Raw genomic sequence first — 16,581 nt, forward strand, 5'->3', positions numbered from 1 at the left:
TCCTTATCTTCAAGGGCAGCACATAATAGCAAATCTTCATAATTGACTCAAAAAACCTTATCCCCAAAAAACCTTAAACCCACCCACCACTCCTCTCAATGTCAAGGCATCAATATTTCTGTCAAATGTACCGTTTGTGTTGTGCCATCTCTTAATGTTATCTGGAGAGTTACTAATGAGGAAAACAAATTCCCAAGGTAAGATGCAAGTCTCAGCATAACAATTTGTTAATTTGCTATGATAGAAAATGACAGAGTAGCCAGTTGACTGATTTTAACTGTCCTCAAAACTCTAACTTCACCACAGTCTTTATATGTAAGACCAAAATAGCAAACACAATCAATTCTCAGTTAGCTTACCTGCAAACATTCAAGTGTTGGATGAGTATTTGCTCTGGGCACCATGGGGCCTACAGAAGAGTAGACCTTTGTGTCTCCGAAGCTAAAATCTAATCTCAGTGACCAGAGTGTTTAAATTGGATAACCCAAAAAACAAAATCTCCTTTCTATAGATAGTTCTGACATGACAAATATTTAACATTTAAATGAGAAAAGAATAAGGCCAATGTAGTGCTGCATAGATCAACAAATGCATAGTTCTTCACTTTTACCTTCTGTCCTCAAATAAGTACAATATTATTTGCTTTAGATTAGTGCAGTGTATACTGAGGTGCAAATACAATTGGCGTGATCTCTGACTACACAATTACATCTTCTCATCGTCTTCATACATTTTATTTTAAAAATATGCTTTAGCAAAATGGAATAACTGTGGGGAATGGATCAAACACAATTTTTTTTGTCATCACGTTTCCTTTTCATCTCAAAGGAAAGCTTTACTCAATTTTAAAAAACACATTGAGAAATAATTTTTGAATCTTTTATTGCTGCTGAATGGCAAGCTATTTGATCAAATTAAATATTTTGTATATTTTTTATCTTGAATTAACTCACCAAAAATCCTAATGGCTATTATAGCATGTAATGTTTCATTTTATGGTTAGTTTGTTAGGTGGAGTTAAAGACATTAAAATTTTTAATTTTTAAATAATATATGGTGATAAGAAAATCTCCTGTGCTGTTCAGCTGCAAAAAACATGAACTTAAAAAAGAGACTGATGATCAAAACCTTTTATGATTTCAATTTAGGAAAGAAATGAAGTTTTCTACAACATTAGGTTGTTCCATTAACAGAAGAAAAATAACAAAGTAACTTGTATCAGGTGTCCAGAAGCTCAATATTTCCTAATTTAGAATTGATAGACATACAGAATATTTTTGAGTTGGAATGTATACCAGAGTTCTTAGTCTGATTTGTAAGTGATAAAGCTGAGACCCAGATAGATTAATTAAATCTTGTTTGCTTGGGTTTGCAGCCATGCCCCAAGATTCCCCAGCACGCTATATTTCCTAGCATTATCTTGTCACCATCATTCCTTTCAGTTTTGTATTTTCAATCATGAAATCATCATTTTGTTTAGGAATGGAGCCAAATAAATCCTTTCCTTGGCTGAACTTTTGTCTATTGTTCCCACCTGAGACTCTAGGAAGTCAGGTTTAGCTGGTTGGTCCCATGACCTGAAAAAGTGGTTCCGTCACCATTTCATTCCATGCCAACCTGATTTTATTTTCTGCCTTGGTCCTCTCTGAGACTTTAGAAGACAAAAGCAGTCTTCCCTCGTTGCTCAGTGGTTAAGAATCTGCCTGTTAATGCAGGGGACACAGGTTTGAGCCCTGGTCTGGGAAGATCCCACATGCCGCGGAACAATTAAACCCATGTGCCACAACTACTGAGCCTGCACTCTAGAGCCTGCAAGCCACAACTACTGAGCCCATGTGCCACAACTACTGAAATCCGTGTGCCTAGAGCCCATGCCCCACAACAAGAGAAGCCACCGCAATAAGAAGCCCACTCACCACAACGAAGAGTAGATCCAGCTCGCCACAATTAGAAAAGGCCCGTGTGCAGCCAAAATGACCCAACACAGCCAAAAATAAACAAATAAAATAAATTTATAAAATAAAAAAAAAAGAAGACAATAGCAACAAGTAACACCATCCACAATCCACCTGTATACCTAGACTAAGTTTGGCAGGTATAGTGATTATGTTTCTGATGATCTCTGTGTAGACTTGGGGTTGCTTGAGTGAAGGTGCTTTTGTGGCTGAGGTGTTGTACTAGAAGTTAGATGCAGCTGAGCTTCAGATAAATTTCCTGAAGGAGGGACATAAGCAGATTTATTAAAGTGTTTAAATATTCCAAGCCTAACATTTTCTGAATTTTGAAATAACAATACATAAGTTCCTTTGGCTTCAGTGTAATACAGATCAAGCATAATAAATACAACAAGAGGGAATTAAGCCAATTGTCAACATGTGAGTACATTTAGTTGGTGAGAGAAAAAAAAAAAAACACCCAGAATTAGTCACATTCCAAACTTTTCTCTAGGTAATTTCCTTCCTTTTCTACAGATGTTTATTCCATAATTTGACTGGGTTTTGTCCTTTTTTCTAATCTTGAAGCAGGTGCAATGGGAGATGAGATATTCAAGTCATTTCTGCAGCTCTTATTCAACTTCTGGTGGGTAGATAGAGTTCTGCCCCAACCTCCAGGACCCAACATGTTTTCTCTCCTCTTTATCTATTTTTCTCAAGGATTAATCTGAGATTGATGGGTACATGGGGGAAAAAAACACTCCTGGTTATTTTTTTCCTACCATATTTCTAATTGTATTTGTTTTGTCATCCATAGGACTACCAAGAGGCCTCCAATTTGGAACAATTTGTAACTCGATTTTTACTGAAAGAGACCTTGAATCAACTGCAGTCTCTCCAGAACTCTCTGGAATGTGCTATGGAAATTACTGAAGAGCAAACTCGTCAAGAAAGGCAAGTTAGATGCTTTCATATGATGTCTCTTTAGTGACTCCATGTTTATGAAAGACCAGTTGAAGGGCATCATACTTAAACTAGTAAAAACTAAAAATGAGAATGAATAGATTTAAATGGAATGGCAGGGACCTCCAATGGATACTAGCCTTATATTTGCCTCTAGAAAAGACCATTCTCCTTTTTCTTTTACTATCCATCATTTATTCAACAAATTTTAATTGAGAATTTGGTAGATGCAGAAGACTTTACAAACCACTGTGATAATGTAAAGATACATTTTACAAAGTCCCAATTCTTAAGGAGGCTAAAGTCTATTACATAAATAAAATATGAACACTAAAACTATAATGCAAGGTACAAGTGATAAATACCACAGAGAAGGGGAAATATAATGCCAAGAGATTTCAGAAGAGTAAAAGATTTAATATAGATAGACATGAAAGACAGTTTCATTGAGTTTCCTGATGACATTTGAGCTAATCTTCTTAATGAGTATACTTGAAAATACGGAAATGATGGGGAAAAATCTTACAGGCTTAGTGAATCTAGATATAGCAGGAGACTTGAGAATTCAATAAGCCTAATTATTTAAGGAAATCGAGAAAAGTGTCAATGCCACCAATTGAGAAGATAAGTAATGATAATATAGTAGTTGTATAAATAATGACACTAATGCTAAAGATAAACTTGAATTAGAAATGTGTAAAGCAGACATCAAAATAATTCCAACCAACAGTTGGTAATTTCTTGAGTTATAATTTTTACCTTGCAAGCTAGAGAAGAGCTTGGCAAAACTCTTGCTTATGCAACAAATTTTTGCATTTTAAGTTATGGAGAACCACACAGTAAGTTTTTTGAACAGGCTGATAAGAGACTGCTCAGTAGGCTAATTTTTTAAGACAAATTAATGGGTACATAATTATTAGAACATCTCAGAAAAACAGTGGAATTTTCAATTTTATGTTTGTAATGTCAAAATGAGTGAGCACCACCAAATCCTAACAAAAAAGCCTGTAATCTCAGATCTAATGAGCTTGTGCAGCTGATGAACATTGTTATGCACTCTCCAATGGATCTGTGTGGCATTTCACTTATAAACTTAGTATTTTCTTCACTGTATTGGGTGATTCCATATCAAATGGCAAAGTGTAACGATTAGCTTTAGAGAAGCAACAACCCATCTTCTCAGGTTTGAACAGAGGATAACTGAATATCTTGAAGCACAATGAAATTGATTTCATGTTCCTGATGAGAAAATGAGGCCTGATTTATTGTCTTTTGTTCAGGTTTTCTTGACATAAAATGGATTGTCCATTTTTAGACTCAATCATTTGCCACCTGAGAAGAGGCTTGAATAAGGATTCTGTTCCCTTTCTTCACCTGCACTTTGGTTTTTATTTTCTATAATCACCTTGTACAAACTTGCATTCTACACTCACCACCATAGAATGAATGCATAATGAACAACTATTCTTTGTGTTAGGCCACAGACTAGCCTTGAACTCCTGTGACTGCTGCCAACAGCTGCACTGCAGCTGTGTTTAATGAGAAGGAGCATGAGAGTTTAAGGAAATTAGAAGACACTAGAGAATTAATGAATCTTTTATTTCTAGGTTTCTAGCTCAAAAACAGCTTAGAAGAATGGAAAATTTGCAGGTCTAATATCAGTTTGGGAGAGTGCTATTGAATAGAATTTGGCTAAGGCACCCAGAGATGCCCAAATCCCACCACACATCCACGATACTCTTCCCAGGGAGGTTTCTAGAAAAAAATGCACAAACAAGCAAATAGAAAACAAGGTTCCACTATGGGTTTGTGTCCATAATATCCAAAGTGAAGTCTCTGGTTACTCTGACTGAAGCATGTTTGTGTCCATAATATCCAATGTGAAGTCTCTGATTACTCTGACTGAAGCATGTGAATTAAGCCCAAGCATGTATGGACTATATCTCTGTTCCCAAGGCTCCATCTTCCTATCAGCTAGCCACCAGAAACCAAAGTGAAGAGAGAGCCCCAGGGGCCTCATCATTGGAAAAAAGATAGAGAGAAGAAAGATGGCTGCCCTTTTTCCTATGATATCAAATAAGAAACCAGTGAAGAAGCCTCATGGGGAGATAAGACTTGAATTGGATTTTTAAGGTAGATTTAATGGCAGAATGATATCTCCTTGAAGGGAGGGGTGTCCTCATCTACCCTATATTACCCATCTTCTCTCATCTGGCTAACTCATCCTCCTAGTTTGTTTGGTCTCTGTTTGGACAGAACTTTCTCTAGGAAGCCTTCACTGCTCTCAAAACAGAATTTTATACGTACCTCCCACTCCACTACTCAATTTAGTACCCTCTACTTATATCTACTTACAATCTCAGTTCCTTACTTATCTCCCCCATTAGACTTTGAGTTTCTAGATGGGAGGGGCTTTTCCTTGTTTCCCTCTACCTGGCACAGGTACATGTTAAATATATAAAACTGAATAAATCAAAGGGGATTCCAGGTAAAGGGAGCCATATAGAAAAGCAATGGATATGGACCTGGGACAGTGGAAAGACCAACTTACCTGGAATCTAGGGTCAAGATAGGTCTTCAAAGCTAGACAGATGAATTTAGACTTCATATGATCAGAGATTATCATTGGTGGTTGTAAATAAAGGAGAAATATTTTTTAAATGAAGTTTAAGGGAAATAGTCTCACAGTAGTATGTAGTAAAGTTTTAGTGGAGAGGAGAAGAAGCTCAGAGAGGAGAGGTCAAATAAGTATATCCAAAAATTCATTAGTTTTTTTTATGCCATAGAGGAAGATTCCATGATGCTCTCTGTGCAGTCAAAAGTTGCAACCCACAGATATTTTAAAAATTCCACATTTGTAATAATTTGCTTCCTCTCAGCATCAATATTACTTTGGGGCTTAATATTTGTGAAACCTAAAGATACAATGACTTGCTGAAATATAGAAAAAGTTGAGAAGTCATCTATTCTAGCTGTCAACCCCAAGGAGGAATCACACAGTATCATTCATCCTGCAGTAATGAGTTAGACATACTGTGTTGAGCAAAATGTGTGTGTGTATTCATGTGAAAATGGCAATTCAGAAAGAAGAGATGCATACAGATGGAATGCCACAGAGGTGAGATTTTTCAGATGGTGTTCTACAACACTCTTTATATCTGCCCTGGCAAGCTGGCTAAATGGAAGCCACTTTAATCCCATGTCTTTTGAAAGTACCTAATAGATGACAAGAATTATCATTACTTTATACTAAAGCTTTCCTCCAGAGGACCCTTGTCTTCTTATATAAACCTTTCTTCCTCAAACAAACTAGGTTTCTAGGGACACAGTTTAATTATATGTGGATTTCTTTTTTATAATGAAATCTGCAAGTTTGTTCTATTTCCAAAGTTCTTCTTTATTCAGAAAGACAACTAATTCCTTCTGGCTTGGAAGTTATTTTTCTCCTTTTCATGGTTATTACAGAAGTAAGGGAAGGTTTTAATTTCACATATAGGTGATTATAAAGTTCAGACAACTTAAATTCCCTTAGCTTGAACATAAAGAAGGAATGCTCTAAATCACTTCCTCCTATGTAGTAAAGATTTGGGAGAGAGGAGAAGTTATTAGAAAGTTGAGGTTTTTTTAATATGCCATAGGAAAATCTAGAGGGATGTGTAGTTAGAGTGGAGAGTAAACATAGAATATTAGTTTTGCTCCCTCCCTAAACCCTTCAAAAATGATCCTAAGGGTGTCTGGATAAAAAGGAGTCATAAACCCACAAAGATAAGAAGGATAGAAGAAAAATGATATGGAAGCTTGGAACATGAAAGAAGGTGAATCTAGCGGTAACTGATTTAGAAGATCTGAGAAAGCTGAAACATAAGCAGGTAGTGTAAGAAGCCAAGATGCAATACAACTGGTATAACAAAACCTCAGAAAGCCTCAGGAATTAGCTTCACCATGTGCAACTGATAGTGGGGATGAAAGTGAAGTTGACATAATGTTGAAAGCTCCACCCAATGCTTTATATTGACTGACTCTCTCCAACACTTGAGGAAGCCTAGAGGTATACTCTCTGGAGTAGGTGAACAAATATACACTGGCACAACTGGGTGTCAGAGCACAATACTGAAAAATTAGGCATTAAGTGAAAGTTTCCATACTGAACAGTGAGATTTGAAACCCCCTCAGAATCCTATGTTCCCAGAGGACTGGCAGTTGGGCTTATTCCCTCCAGTTGGGACCTCCTTCTTTTAGCGATCTCATCAGTCTTAGAGAAAAAACTTAAAAGTACTGGCAGTCAGTGTCCTCCAATGAACAGGCCAAGCCAGGCCACCCTACAATGGAGGCTGCAAGTTGGCAGTCCCCAACATACACATACAGATTCCAATCATTCCTGTGGTTCCTTCCTCTGAGATAGGCAGGGACAACCAAAAGAACAAGTCAAACACAAGAAACAAAACTTGATACAGAAATATCCAGGGAGCAGAAAACTTCAAAAAGTAAATCATCAATACCCTAAAAAATCAAAGAGAAGATATTGCATTTATGAATTAAGGACAGGATGTTATTTTTTAAAAAGAATATTGAAAGCACAGAAAACAGTTCTTGGAAATTCTGATTGTAGAAATGAAAACCTATGAGGAAGATTTGGAGTTAAAAGTGTGATGACATTTTCTAGAAATAGAACACAAGAGAGACATTATCAAAGAAATAATTTTCAGAACAAGGACATGAGTTTCCAGGTTGATAGAGCAGACTAAGGGCCATTATAATGAATAATAAAAGTCACATGCCAAAGCATGCCATTATGAAATTTCAGAATACTGGAGATGAAGAGAAGTGTCTAAAAATTCCCAGAGAGAAAAACCCAAATGATAAAGAGAACACTACATTTTTCAATAATGAGACTGGAAGCTAAAATTCAATCAAGCACCTTCTTCAAAATTTGCACGGAAAAGATTTGCAACCTAAAATTCTTTACACCATAAAACCACTAATAATGCTGGAAGATAAAATTAAAGTATTTTTATACATGCAGTGTCTCAAGAATTTTGCCTCTCATGGTATTCCATTTCTTATGAAGCAATTAGAGGCATTTTCTCTCCAAAACAAAGGAATAAACTAAGAGAAAAATGAAATCCAGTTTTTAAAAAAAAGAAAGATAAAGGTCAGAGGTGGTGTGGGGAGGGAGAATCCAAAATAGGAGAGAGGCTATAGGAATCTTCCATAGCTGATAATAAATTAGCATTAAATTTTGGTTGGGGGGGTTGCATATAACAGAGGGGAAAAAGTGGTTTAATCCCATAAGAGCTTATTATTTCCTGCTACAGAGCCTGGTGGTGGGCAGTCTAAGGCAAGTATTGCAGCTCTACAGATTTATCATAGATTTCCTGTCTTTTTCACATCTTCGTACATGACTTTCATTTGCAAGTTTGCCTCATGCCAAAGCTGGTTGTTGGAATTCCAGATACCATGTTCATATTCCAACCAGGAAAGAAGTATAAGGAAAGAATAGGCAGCTTCCCAGCTCAATTCTTCCTTTTAAACAGCCTTCCTGGAAGTTTCTTACATTTCCATGTATACATCTTTGGCCTGAGCTTTTCATATAGGGAATTTGATAGCTAAAGCCTAAAACTGAAAAAGAAAGAGATAGCAAAAAGATCACCACAATAAGTCTAGTTACCATCTGTCACCATATTAAGTTTTTACAATATTATTGACTATATTCCCCATGCTATACATTTCATCCCTGTGACTCATTTATTTTGTAACTGGAAATTAGTAATTCTTAATCTCCCTCACCTATTTCACTCTTCCCATCCCCCCTCCCCTCTGGCAACCACCAGTTTGTTCTCAGTAACTATGAGTCTGATTCTGTTTTGTTATGATTATTCATTTTGTTTTTGAGTTTGCATATATAAATGAAATCATATGGTCTATCTTTCTCTGGCATACTTCATTTAGCATAATTCTTTTTTGATGACTGAGGAATATTCCATTGTGTGTGTGTGCATGAATATATATACATAAACACAAAAATATATATACATATTTATGTATATATATACACGTATATCATATATATAAATAGACACACACAGACACACACATACACACACACATATCCATTCATCTACTGTTGGACACTTAGGTTGCTTCCATATCATGGCTATTGTAAAAAACAATACTGCAATGAACACAGGGGTGTGTATATCTTGTCAACTTTTTTAAAAGTTAATTTATTTATTTATATTTTATTTTTGGCTGTGTTGAGTCTTCATTGAGGTGAGCGGGGGCTACTCTTCATTGTGGTGCATGGACTTCTCATTACGGTGGCTTCTCTTGTTGTGGAGCATGGGATCCAGGCATGCAGGCTTCAGTAGTTGTGGCTCACGGGCTCAGTAGTTGTGGCTAACGGGCTCTGGATAGCAGGCTCAGTAGTTGTGGTGCATGGGCTTAGTTGCTCCATGGCTTGTGGGATCTTCCTGGACCAGGGCTTGAACCCACGTCCCCTGCATTGGCAGGCAGATTCTGTGCCGCCAGGGAAGTCCCTCTTTTCAACTTTTCAAATTATAGTTTTTTTTCCTTTGGAGAAACATTCAGATGTGGAATTGATAGATCATATGTAGTTCTATTTTTAATTTTTTGAAGAGCATCTATAATGTGTTCCATAGTGTCTGTACCAATTTGCATTCCCACCAGCAGTATACGAGGCCCCCCTTTTCTCCACAACATTACTAACAATTGTTTTTTGTTGCCCTTTTGATAACAGCCATTCTGAGGGGTGGGAGGTGATATCTCATTGTGATTTTAATTTTCAATTCCCTGATGATTAGTGATGTTGAGCATCTTTTCATATGTCTGCTGGCCATTGCTATGTTTTCTTTCAAAAAATGTCTATTCAGGTCCTCCACGCATTTTTATTGACTTGTTTGTTTTTCTGATGTTGAGGAGTTGTATGAGTTCTTTGTGTATTTTGGATATTAACCCCTTATTACTTATATCATTTTCAAATATCTTCTCCCATTCAGTAGGCTGCATTTTCATTTTGTTTGTAGTTTCCTTCTCTGCAAATGTTATTTAGTTTGATGCAGTCCCATTTGTTTATTTTTGGTTTTGTTTCCCTTGCTGAGGATACAGGTATGAAAAATATTGCTAAGACTGATGTCACAGAACTTACTGCCTATGTTTTCTTCTAGGAGTTTTATAGTTTCGGGTCTTGGATTTAAGTCTTTAAACGATTTTGATTTTTCTTTTTTTTGTTGTTTTTGGTATATGGTGTTATAAAGTAGTACAGTTTGATTCTTTTGCACTTAGCTGTTTTCCCAACATTTATTGAAGAAGCTGTCTTTTCCCCCATTGTATATTCTTGCCTCCTTTGTCCTAGGTTAATTAATCATGTAAGGGTGAATTTATTTCTACCTCTCTATTCTGCTCCCTTGATCTAGCTGTCTGTTTTTGTGCCAGTACAATATTGTTTTGATTACCATAGCTTTGTAGTACATTTTGAATTCAGAGAGCATGACACGTCCAACTTTGCTCTTCTTTCTCAAGATCGTTTTTTATTTTGATAGAGATTGCACTGAGTCTTTATATTTCCTTGGGTAGTATGGTCATTGTAACAATATTAATTCTTCCAATCATTGAGCACAGTATATCTTTTCATTTGTGTTATCTTCACTTCATCAATATCTCACATTTTTCTGACTGTAGTACTTTTACCTCTTTGGTTAGATTTATTCCTAGAAATTTTAATCTTTTTGATACAATTGTAATAAATGGGCTTGTTTTCTAAATTTCACTTTCTGATAGTTTGTTGTTAGTATATAGAAACATTGTTAGTGTATAGATTTCTGTATATATTTTTTATCCCGCAAATTTACTAAGTTCATTTATTAGTTCTAGTAGGTTTTCTGGTGGCATCTTTAGGATTTTCTATATATACTATCATGTCATCTGCAGTGAAAGTTTCCCTTTTTCCTTTACAATTTGGATTCCCTTTCTTTCTTTCTTTTTTCTTTATTATTATTATTATTTTGTCTGATTGCTTCAGCTAAGATTTCCAATACTATATTGAATAGAAGTTGTGATAGTGGGCATCCTTGTCTTGCTCTTGATCTTAGAGGAAATACTCTCAGCTTTTCACCATTAAGTATGATGTAAGCTGTGGGTTGTCATATATGGCCTTACTTTGTTGAGGAATAGTCCCTTTATACTCACTTTCTGGAGAGTTTTTATCATAAATGGATGTTGAATTTTGTTAAAAGACTTTTCTGCACCTATGAGATGATTATATGAATTTTATTCTTCAATTTCTTAATGTAGTGTATCACATAGATTGTTTTGATATTCCTTGCATACCTAGGATAAATACCACTTGATCATGGTGTATGAGTCTTTTGTTGAATTTAGTTTGCTAATATGTTGTGAAGGATTTTTGCATCTATGTTCATCAGTGATATTGGCCTGTAATTTTCTTTTTCAAGGTGTCTTTGGCTGGTTTTGGTATCATGGTGATGCTGGCTTCACAGAATGAGTTCAAAAGCTTAACTTCCTCTGCAAATCTTTAGAATAGTTTGAGAAGGATTGGTGTTGATTCTTCTTTAAGTGTTTGCTAGAATTCACCTGTGAAACCATGTGGTCCTAGACTTTTGTTATTTGGGGTTTTTTTTTTTTTTTTTTTTTGATTGCTGATTTAATTTTATTGCTGGTAATTGGTCTGTTTATATTTTCTATTTTTTCCTGATTCATACTTGGGAGATTGCACATTTCTAGGAAATTGTCCATTTCTTTTAGGTTTCCCAATTTGTTGGCAAGTATTTATTCTAGTAATCTCTTATGGTCCTTTGTATTTCAGTGATGTCAGTTGTAGCTTCACCCCCCCTTTTTTTCTTCTGGTTTTATTGGTTTTATTGATTTGGGCCCTCCCTTTTTTTCTTGATGAGTCTGGATTAATGTTTATCAATTTTGTTTATCTTTTCAAAAAACCATCTCTTACAAGTTCCCTAGTATTATTGTATTACTGTCATCTTCTCCCTTTATGTTTGTTAATATTTGCTGTATGTATTTAATTGCTCCTATGTTGGGTGTGTATACATTTACATTTGCTATATCTTTGTATTTAATTGATTCTTTTATCATTATGTAATGTCCTTCTTTGTCTCTTTTTTACAGTCTTTGTTTAAAGTCTATTTTGTCTGATGTAATTACTGTTAACCCAACTATCTTTTCATTTCCAATTACATGGAATATTTTTTCCATCCCTTCATTTTCAGCATCTGTATCTTTAGATATGAAGTGAGTCTCTTGTAGACAGCATATACAGCTCTTTTTTTTTTTTAATCCATTAAGCCACTCTCTGTGTTTTCATTAGAGGATTTAGTTCATTTACATTTAAAGTAATTATTGATAGATATGTACTTATTGCCATTTTGTTAATTGTTTGGGGGTTTTGTATAGTTCTTTTTAGTAACTTAGCTCTTTTGCTATTTTTCCTTTTGATTTGATGACTATTTTAATGTTATGTTTGGATTCCTTTCTTTTTTTTGTGTGTATCTCTATTATAGATTTTTGGTTTGTAGTTCCTGTGGCATTTATATATAACAACCTATATATATCCGTGATTATTTAAACTTGCTGATCTCTTAAGTTGAAACACATTCTAACAACAATGCATTTTTACTCCCCCTGACACATTTAATGTTTTTGACTTCATATTTTATATCCTTTTCTTTTGTATATCTCTTAACTACTTACTGTGGTTATAAATGATTTTACTACTTTTGTCTTTTAACCTTCTTACTACCTTTATAAGTGGTTGATCTACCACCTCTACTGCATATTTTCCTTTACCAATGATATTTTCTTTTCATAATTTTCATATTTCTAGTTGTGGTCTTTTATTTTTCACTTAGAAAAGTCCCTTTAACATTTATTGTAAAGCTAGATTAGTGATGCTGAATCTTAGGTTTTGCTTGTCTGTAAAACTCTTTATCTCTCCTTCAAATATGAATAATAGCATTGCCGGATAGAGTCTTCTTGACTGTAAGTTTTTTCTTTCATCACTTTAAATGTATCTTACCACTTGCTTGTGGCCTGAAAAGTTTCTGCTGAAAAGTCAGCTGATAGTCTTATGGGAGTTCCCTTGTGCATAACTAGTTGCTTTTCTCTGTATGCTTTTAAGATTCTCTTTTTATCTATAATCTTTTGCCATTTAAGTTACAGTTTGTCTTGATGTGGATCTCTTTGAGCTCATTTTGTTTGGTATCCTTTATTCTTACTAGACCTGGATGTCATTGTTTTTCTCAGATTATGGAAGATTTTAGCCTTTATTTCTTCAAGTACGTTTTCCTCCTCTGTTTCTCTTTTCCTTCTGGGCCCTCTGTTATGGTAATGTTAGTTATCTTGATGTTGTCCCAGAGGTCTCTTAAACTATTTTCATTTTCTAAAAGTATTTTTCCTTTTTTCTGTACAACCTGGGTGATTTCCACTACTCTGTCTTCCAGACACTGATCCATTCCTCCTGTATCATCTACTCTATTGTTGATTCCTTCCGTGTATTTATATTTTAGTTATTGTATTCTTCAACTGTGTTTAGTTTTTTTAGCTAACTGAAATTTCTCACTGTGTTCATCCATTCTTCTCCTGAGTTTGTTGACCCTCTTTATGATTATTAGTTTGAACTCTTTATTGGGTAGTTTGCTTATCTCCACTTTGTTTAGTTCTTCTTCTGGAGTCTTATCTTGTTCCTTCATTTGGAATATATTCCTCTGTCACCTGATTTTGCCAAATTATTTGTTTTATTTCTATGTATTAGGTAGGTCAGTTATGTTTCCTGATCTTGAGGAAGTGGAATTCTATAGGAGACATCATATTGGGCCTGGCAAAACACTTCCCTCTGTTCACCAGAGCTATATACTCTAGGCATACCCACTATGTGGGCTGCATGGGCCCTTCCGTTATGGTGGGAAAAATTACTATGGGTGTACTGGCAGGTGGGACTTTCCTCTGGCCCAGCTTTGTAGTAGCTGATGGACAGGCCCAGGTCCAAGTGTGGCTAGCTGCATGGTCTGGGGAGTCCCAGGGCTGGTGCCAGTCCACTGTTGGGCAGCTTTGGGTTTCAGGGCAGCTAACTGTGGGGTCCAAGGTACCTGGGACTGGGAAAAGCCAGGTCCTGGGGCAGAAGGTGGGCAGAGCTGGGTCTCTTGTGGCTGGCTGCTGGGTTTGTGGTTCTCAGGATGGATGCCAATTTGCTAAAGTACAGGTAAACCCCCAGCACTAATATGTGAGAGGGAAGACTCCAAAATGGTGCTTGCCAGCACCAGTGTCCCTGTGGTAGAGCAAGTTCCTAAAAACTGTTGCTACCACTCTCTGTGTCCCCAGGGAGAGTTGCAGTTACCTCCTGCCTCTCTGGGAGGCTCTCCAAGATCAGCTGGAGACCTTGGGTCTGACCCAGGATTCTTTTAAATTACTATTTCACTGTAGATCTCAGATTGTGTGAGATTTTGTTTGTGCCCTTTAAGACTGGAGTCTCTGTTGCCTAGAGCCCTCCAGCTCTCCTGTATGCAAGCCCCACTGGCCTTCTAAGCCAGATGTTCTGGGGACTCATCTTTCCAGTAAAGAACCTCCAGACTTGGGAGCTCAATGTGGTAGTTGGACCCCTCGCTTTTTGGGAAGAACCTCTGCAATTGTGGTTTTCTTTCTCTTTGTGGGTTGCCTACCCAGGGGTGTGGATCTTGACTATACTGCATCTCCATTTGTCCTACCCATCTCACTGTGGTTCCTTTAGTGGTGGAAAATCTTTTCTTGTAGTCTTCAGGTTGTTGCTGTTAATAGAGGCTCTGTAAATTGTTGTAAGTTTGTTGTGCCTATGGGAGAAGGTGAGCTCAGTGTCTCCCTACTTTACCATCTTGGTCACACCTCCCCAAGAGATAGTATTGTTTGTTGAAAAGTGTTTTCTTTGTGTAAGGAGAATGAGGGCACAATATGGTTAAGGGGAGAACCTGTTTGCAGAAATAAGTTTATAAAATTCTTTGACTTTTTAAACTATATGGATATTTAGCTTTGATTTAAGCAGTTAAGTTAAAAACTGAATAAAAGGAAAAAAAACCTCCATAGATGTTCTCAAACTAAACAAAATACAATGGAAACATACAAATAAGCATTCTTTCCATTGATATTTGGACAATAAAAGAAAGTAGTTTTTCTTAAATTACAAATTAAGGTATGATTTTCACTCAAACTTTTAAATTACAAGAATAAAAAAAGCCCAATGTCTTTTCTTTTTTTTCTGCTTAATAACTTTAAAAATAATTTATTGAAGTATAGTTGATTTACAATGTTGTGTTGGTTTCAGGTGTACATCAAAGTGATTCAGTTATACATATGTATATATATATATATATTTTTCTCTTTCTCAAATTATTTTCCTTTATAGGTTATTACAAAATATTGAGTTTAGTGAGAGGAGGTGAGCTCAAGTTCCTTCTACTCTGCTTCTTAGTTTTACTTACAATGCCACATTACCAGGTATCTCTAGATCACATTGCCAAGCCATAGTTCTCATATGTTTTCATTTCACTACCCTAGAAAATCTTTGTGACTGATCTTTAAAGATCTGTTCCTTGAGGTAAAAGACTGAAGCCCTGACATTGAGACTAAATATTGTCTTTGTTGTTCAAGACAAGGGCCAACCAAACCAGAAGTCCTGTCGATTCAATGGCCTGGAAAACGATCAAGTCGTCGAGTCCAGAGACACAACAGTTTCTCCCCCAACAATCCTCAGTTTAATGTCTATGGTGCAGGTAATGAAGCTTTGTCATTTTTCTTGAAGTTTACTCAATTGTATCTTCATATTGACTTATTTAGAAGGACCAAAAGGCAGCTAAAACAATAATAATGGAATGCTTTTCTTACCCCAAACAAGATTGTCTGAAACCAAAGTGGTAAAGAGTCTAAGATATTAAGAACTAGGGTGGTGATCCTAATCATCAATTCTGTCAGAATACTAGCAGTTGTGCTTGGGCAGTACGTAGAGACATGTTGGGTAGGGAAGAAAGTGACTCAATCACCTAATATGTGAAAGATTTAAGACCTATAGAAATCATCATCATCTCCAAGCAAAGGAGGTGCCCTTTAGTCTGCACCCTAATCCCAGATCCCCAAGCCTGGTTAAGCATACTCTAAATTCATTTTAGGAAAAAGGTTATTGTTTCCTTTCATAACAGGACTAAAGTTACAGCAGCTTTTCAAGTGCATAATGTAGTATATGATTTATGAGACTGAGACCTTAATAATATTCATTAGGTCATCATATTTTAACCATGTAATTTATATTAATTACTTTAAAATCAGTTTGAAATATGAAAACTTATGTTGTTAAGTAGAGTAATTTTTATAAAGTATGAATATATATGCATATGTATGTATATATGTATCTGTATGTACCTGCACATATCACTTGAACATGTCATTTTAACATAAATGAATATTTAAATATCTACCATTTCAGAAAATCAATGTATAGATATAGCCTGTATTTACACAGATTATACTTGAAAGATTTCAACGTGCTTTCTTGAACACTGTCTTATTTTATCCTAACACCTTATAAAATAGATGTTAGTATCTCCATCTCTCCAGAAAGTAAAGCTATTTGTCTAGAAGTAATGGATTATTAGTCATTTTTTACAGTGAAACA

The 16,581-nt window shown here is 35.8% G+C and overlaps 1 protein-coding gene across 4 annotated transcripts in view; it reads left to right on the forward strand.

Annotated features, from left to right (window-relative positions):
- Positions 1-16,581, forward strand: part of NECAB1 (N-terminal EF-hand calcium binding protein 1) — a 252,855-nt gene that overhangs the window by 174,250 nt on the left and 62,024 nt on the right. For all 4 annotated transcript variants that reach the window (XM_067017207.1, XM_067017208.1, XM_067017209.1 and 1 more), the window contains 2 exons: positions 2,752-2,888; positions 15,564-15,685. In XM_067017207.1, coding sequence (XP_066873308.1) covers positions 2,752-2,888; positions 15,564-15,685 — 259 coding nt within the window. The remainder of the gene's footprint in view (positions 1-2,751; positions 2,889-15,563; positions 15,686-16,581) is intronic.

The sequence above is a fragment of the Kogia breviceps genome, chromosome 17 (assembly GCF_026419965.1).
Source record: "Kogia breviceps isolate mKogBre1 chromosome 17, mKogBre1 haplotype 1, whole genome shotgun sequence".
Lineage (NCBI taxonomy): Eukaryota > Metazoa > Chordata > Mammalia > Artiodactyla > Physeteridae > Kogia > Kogia breviceps.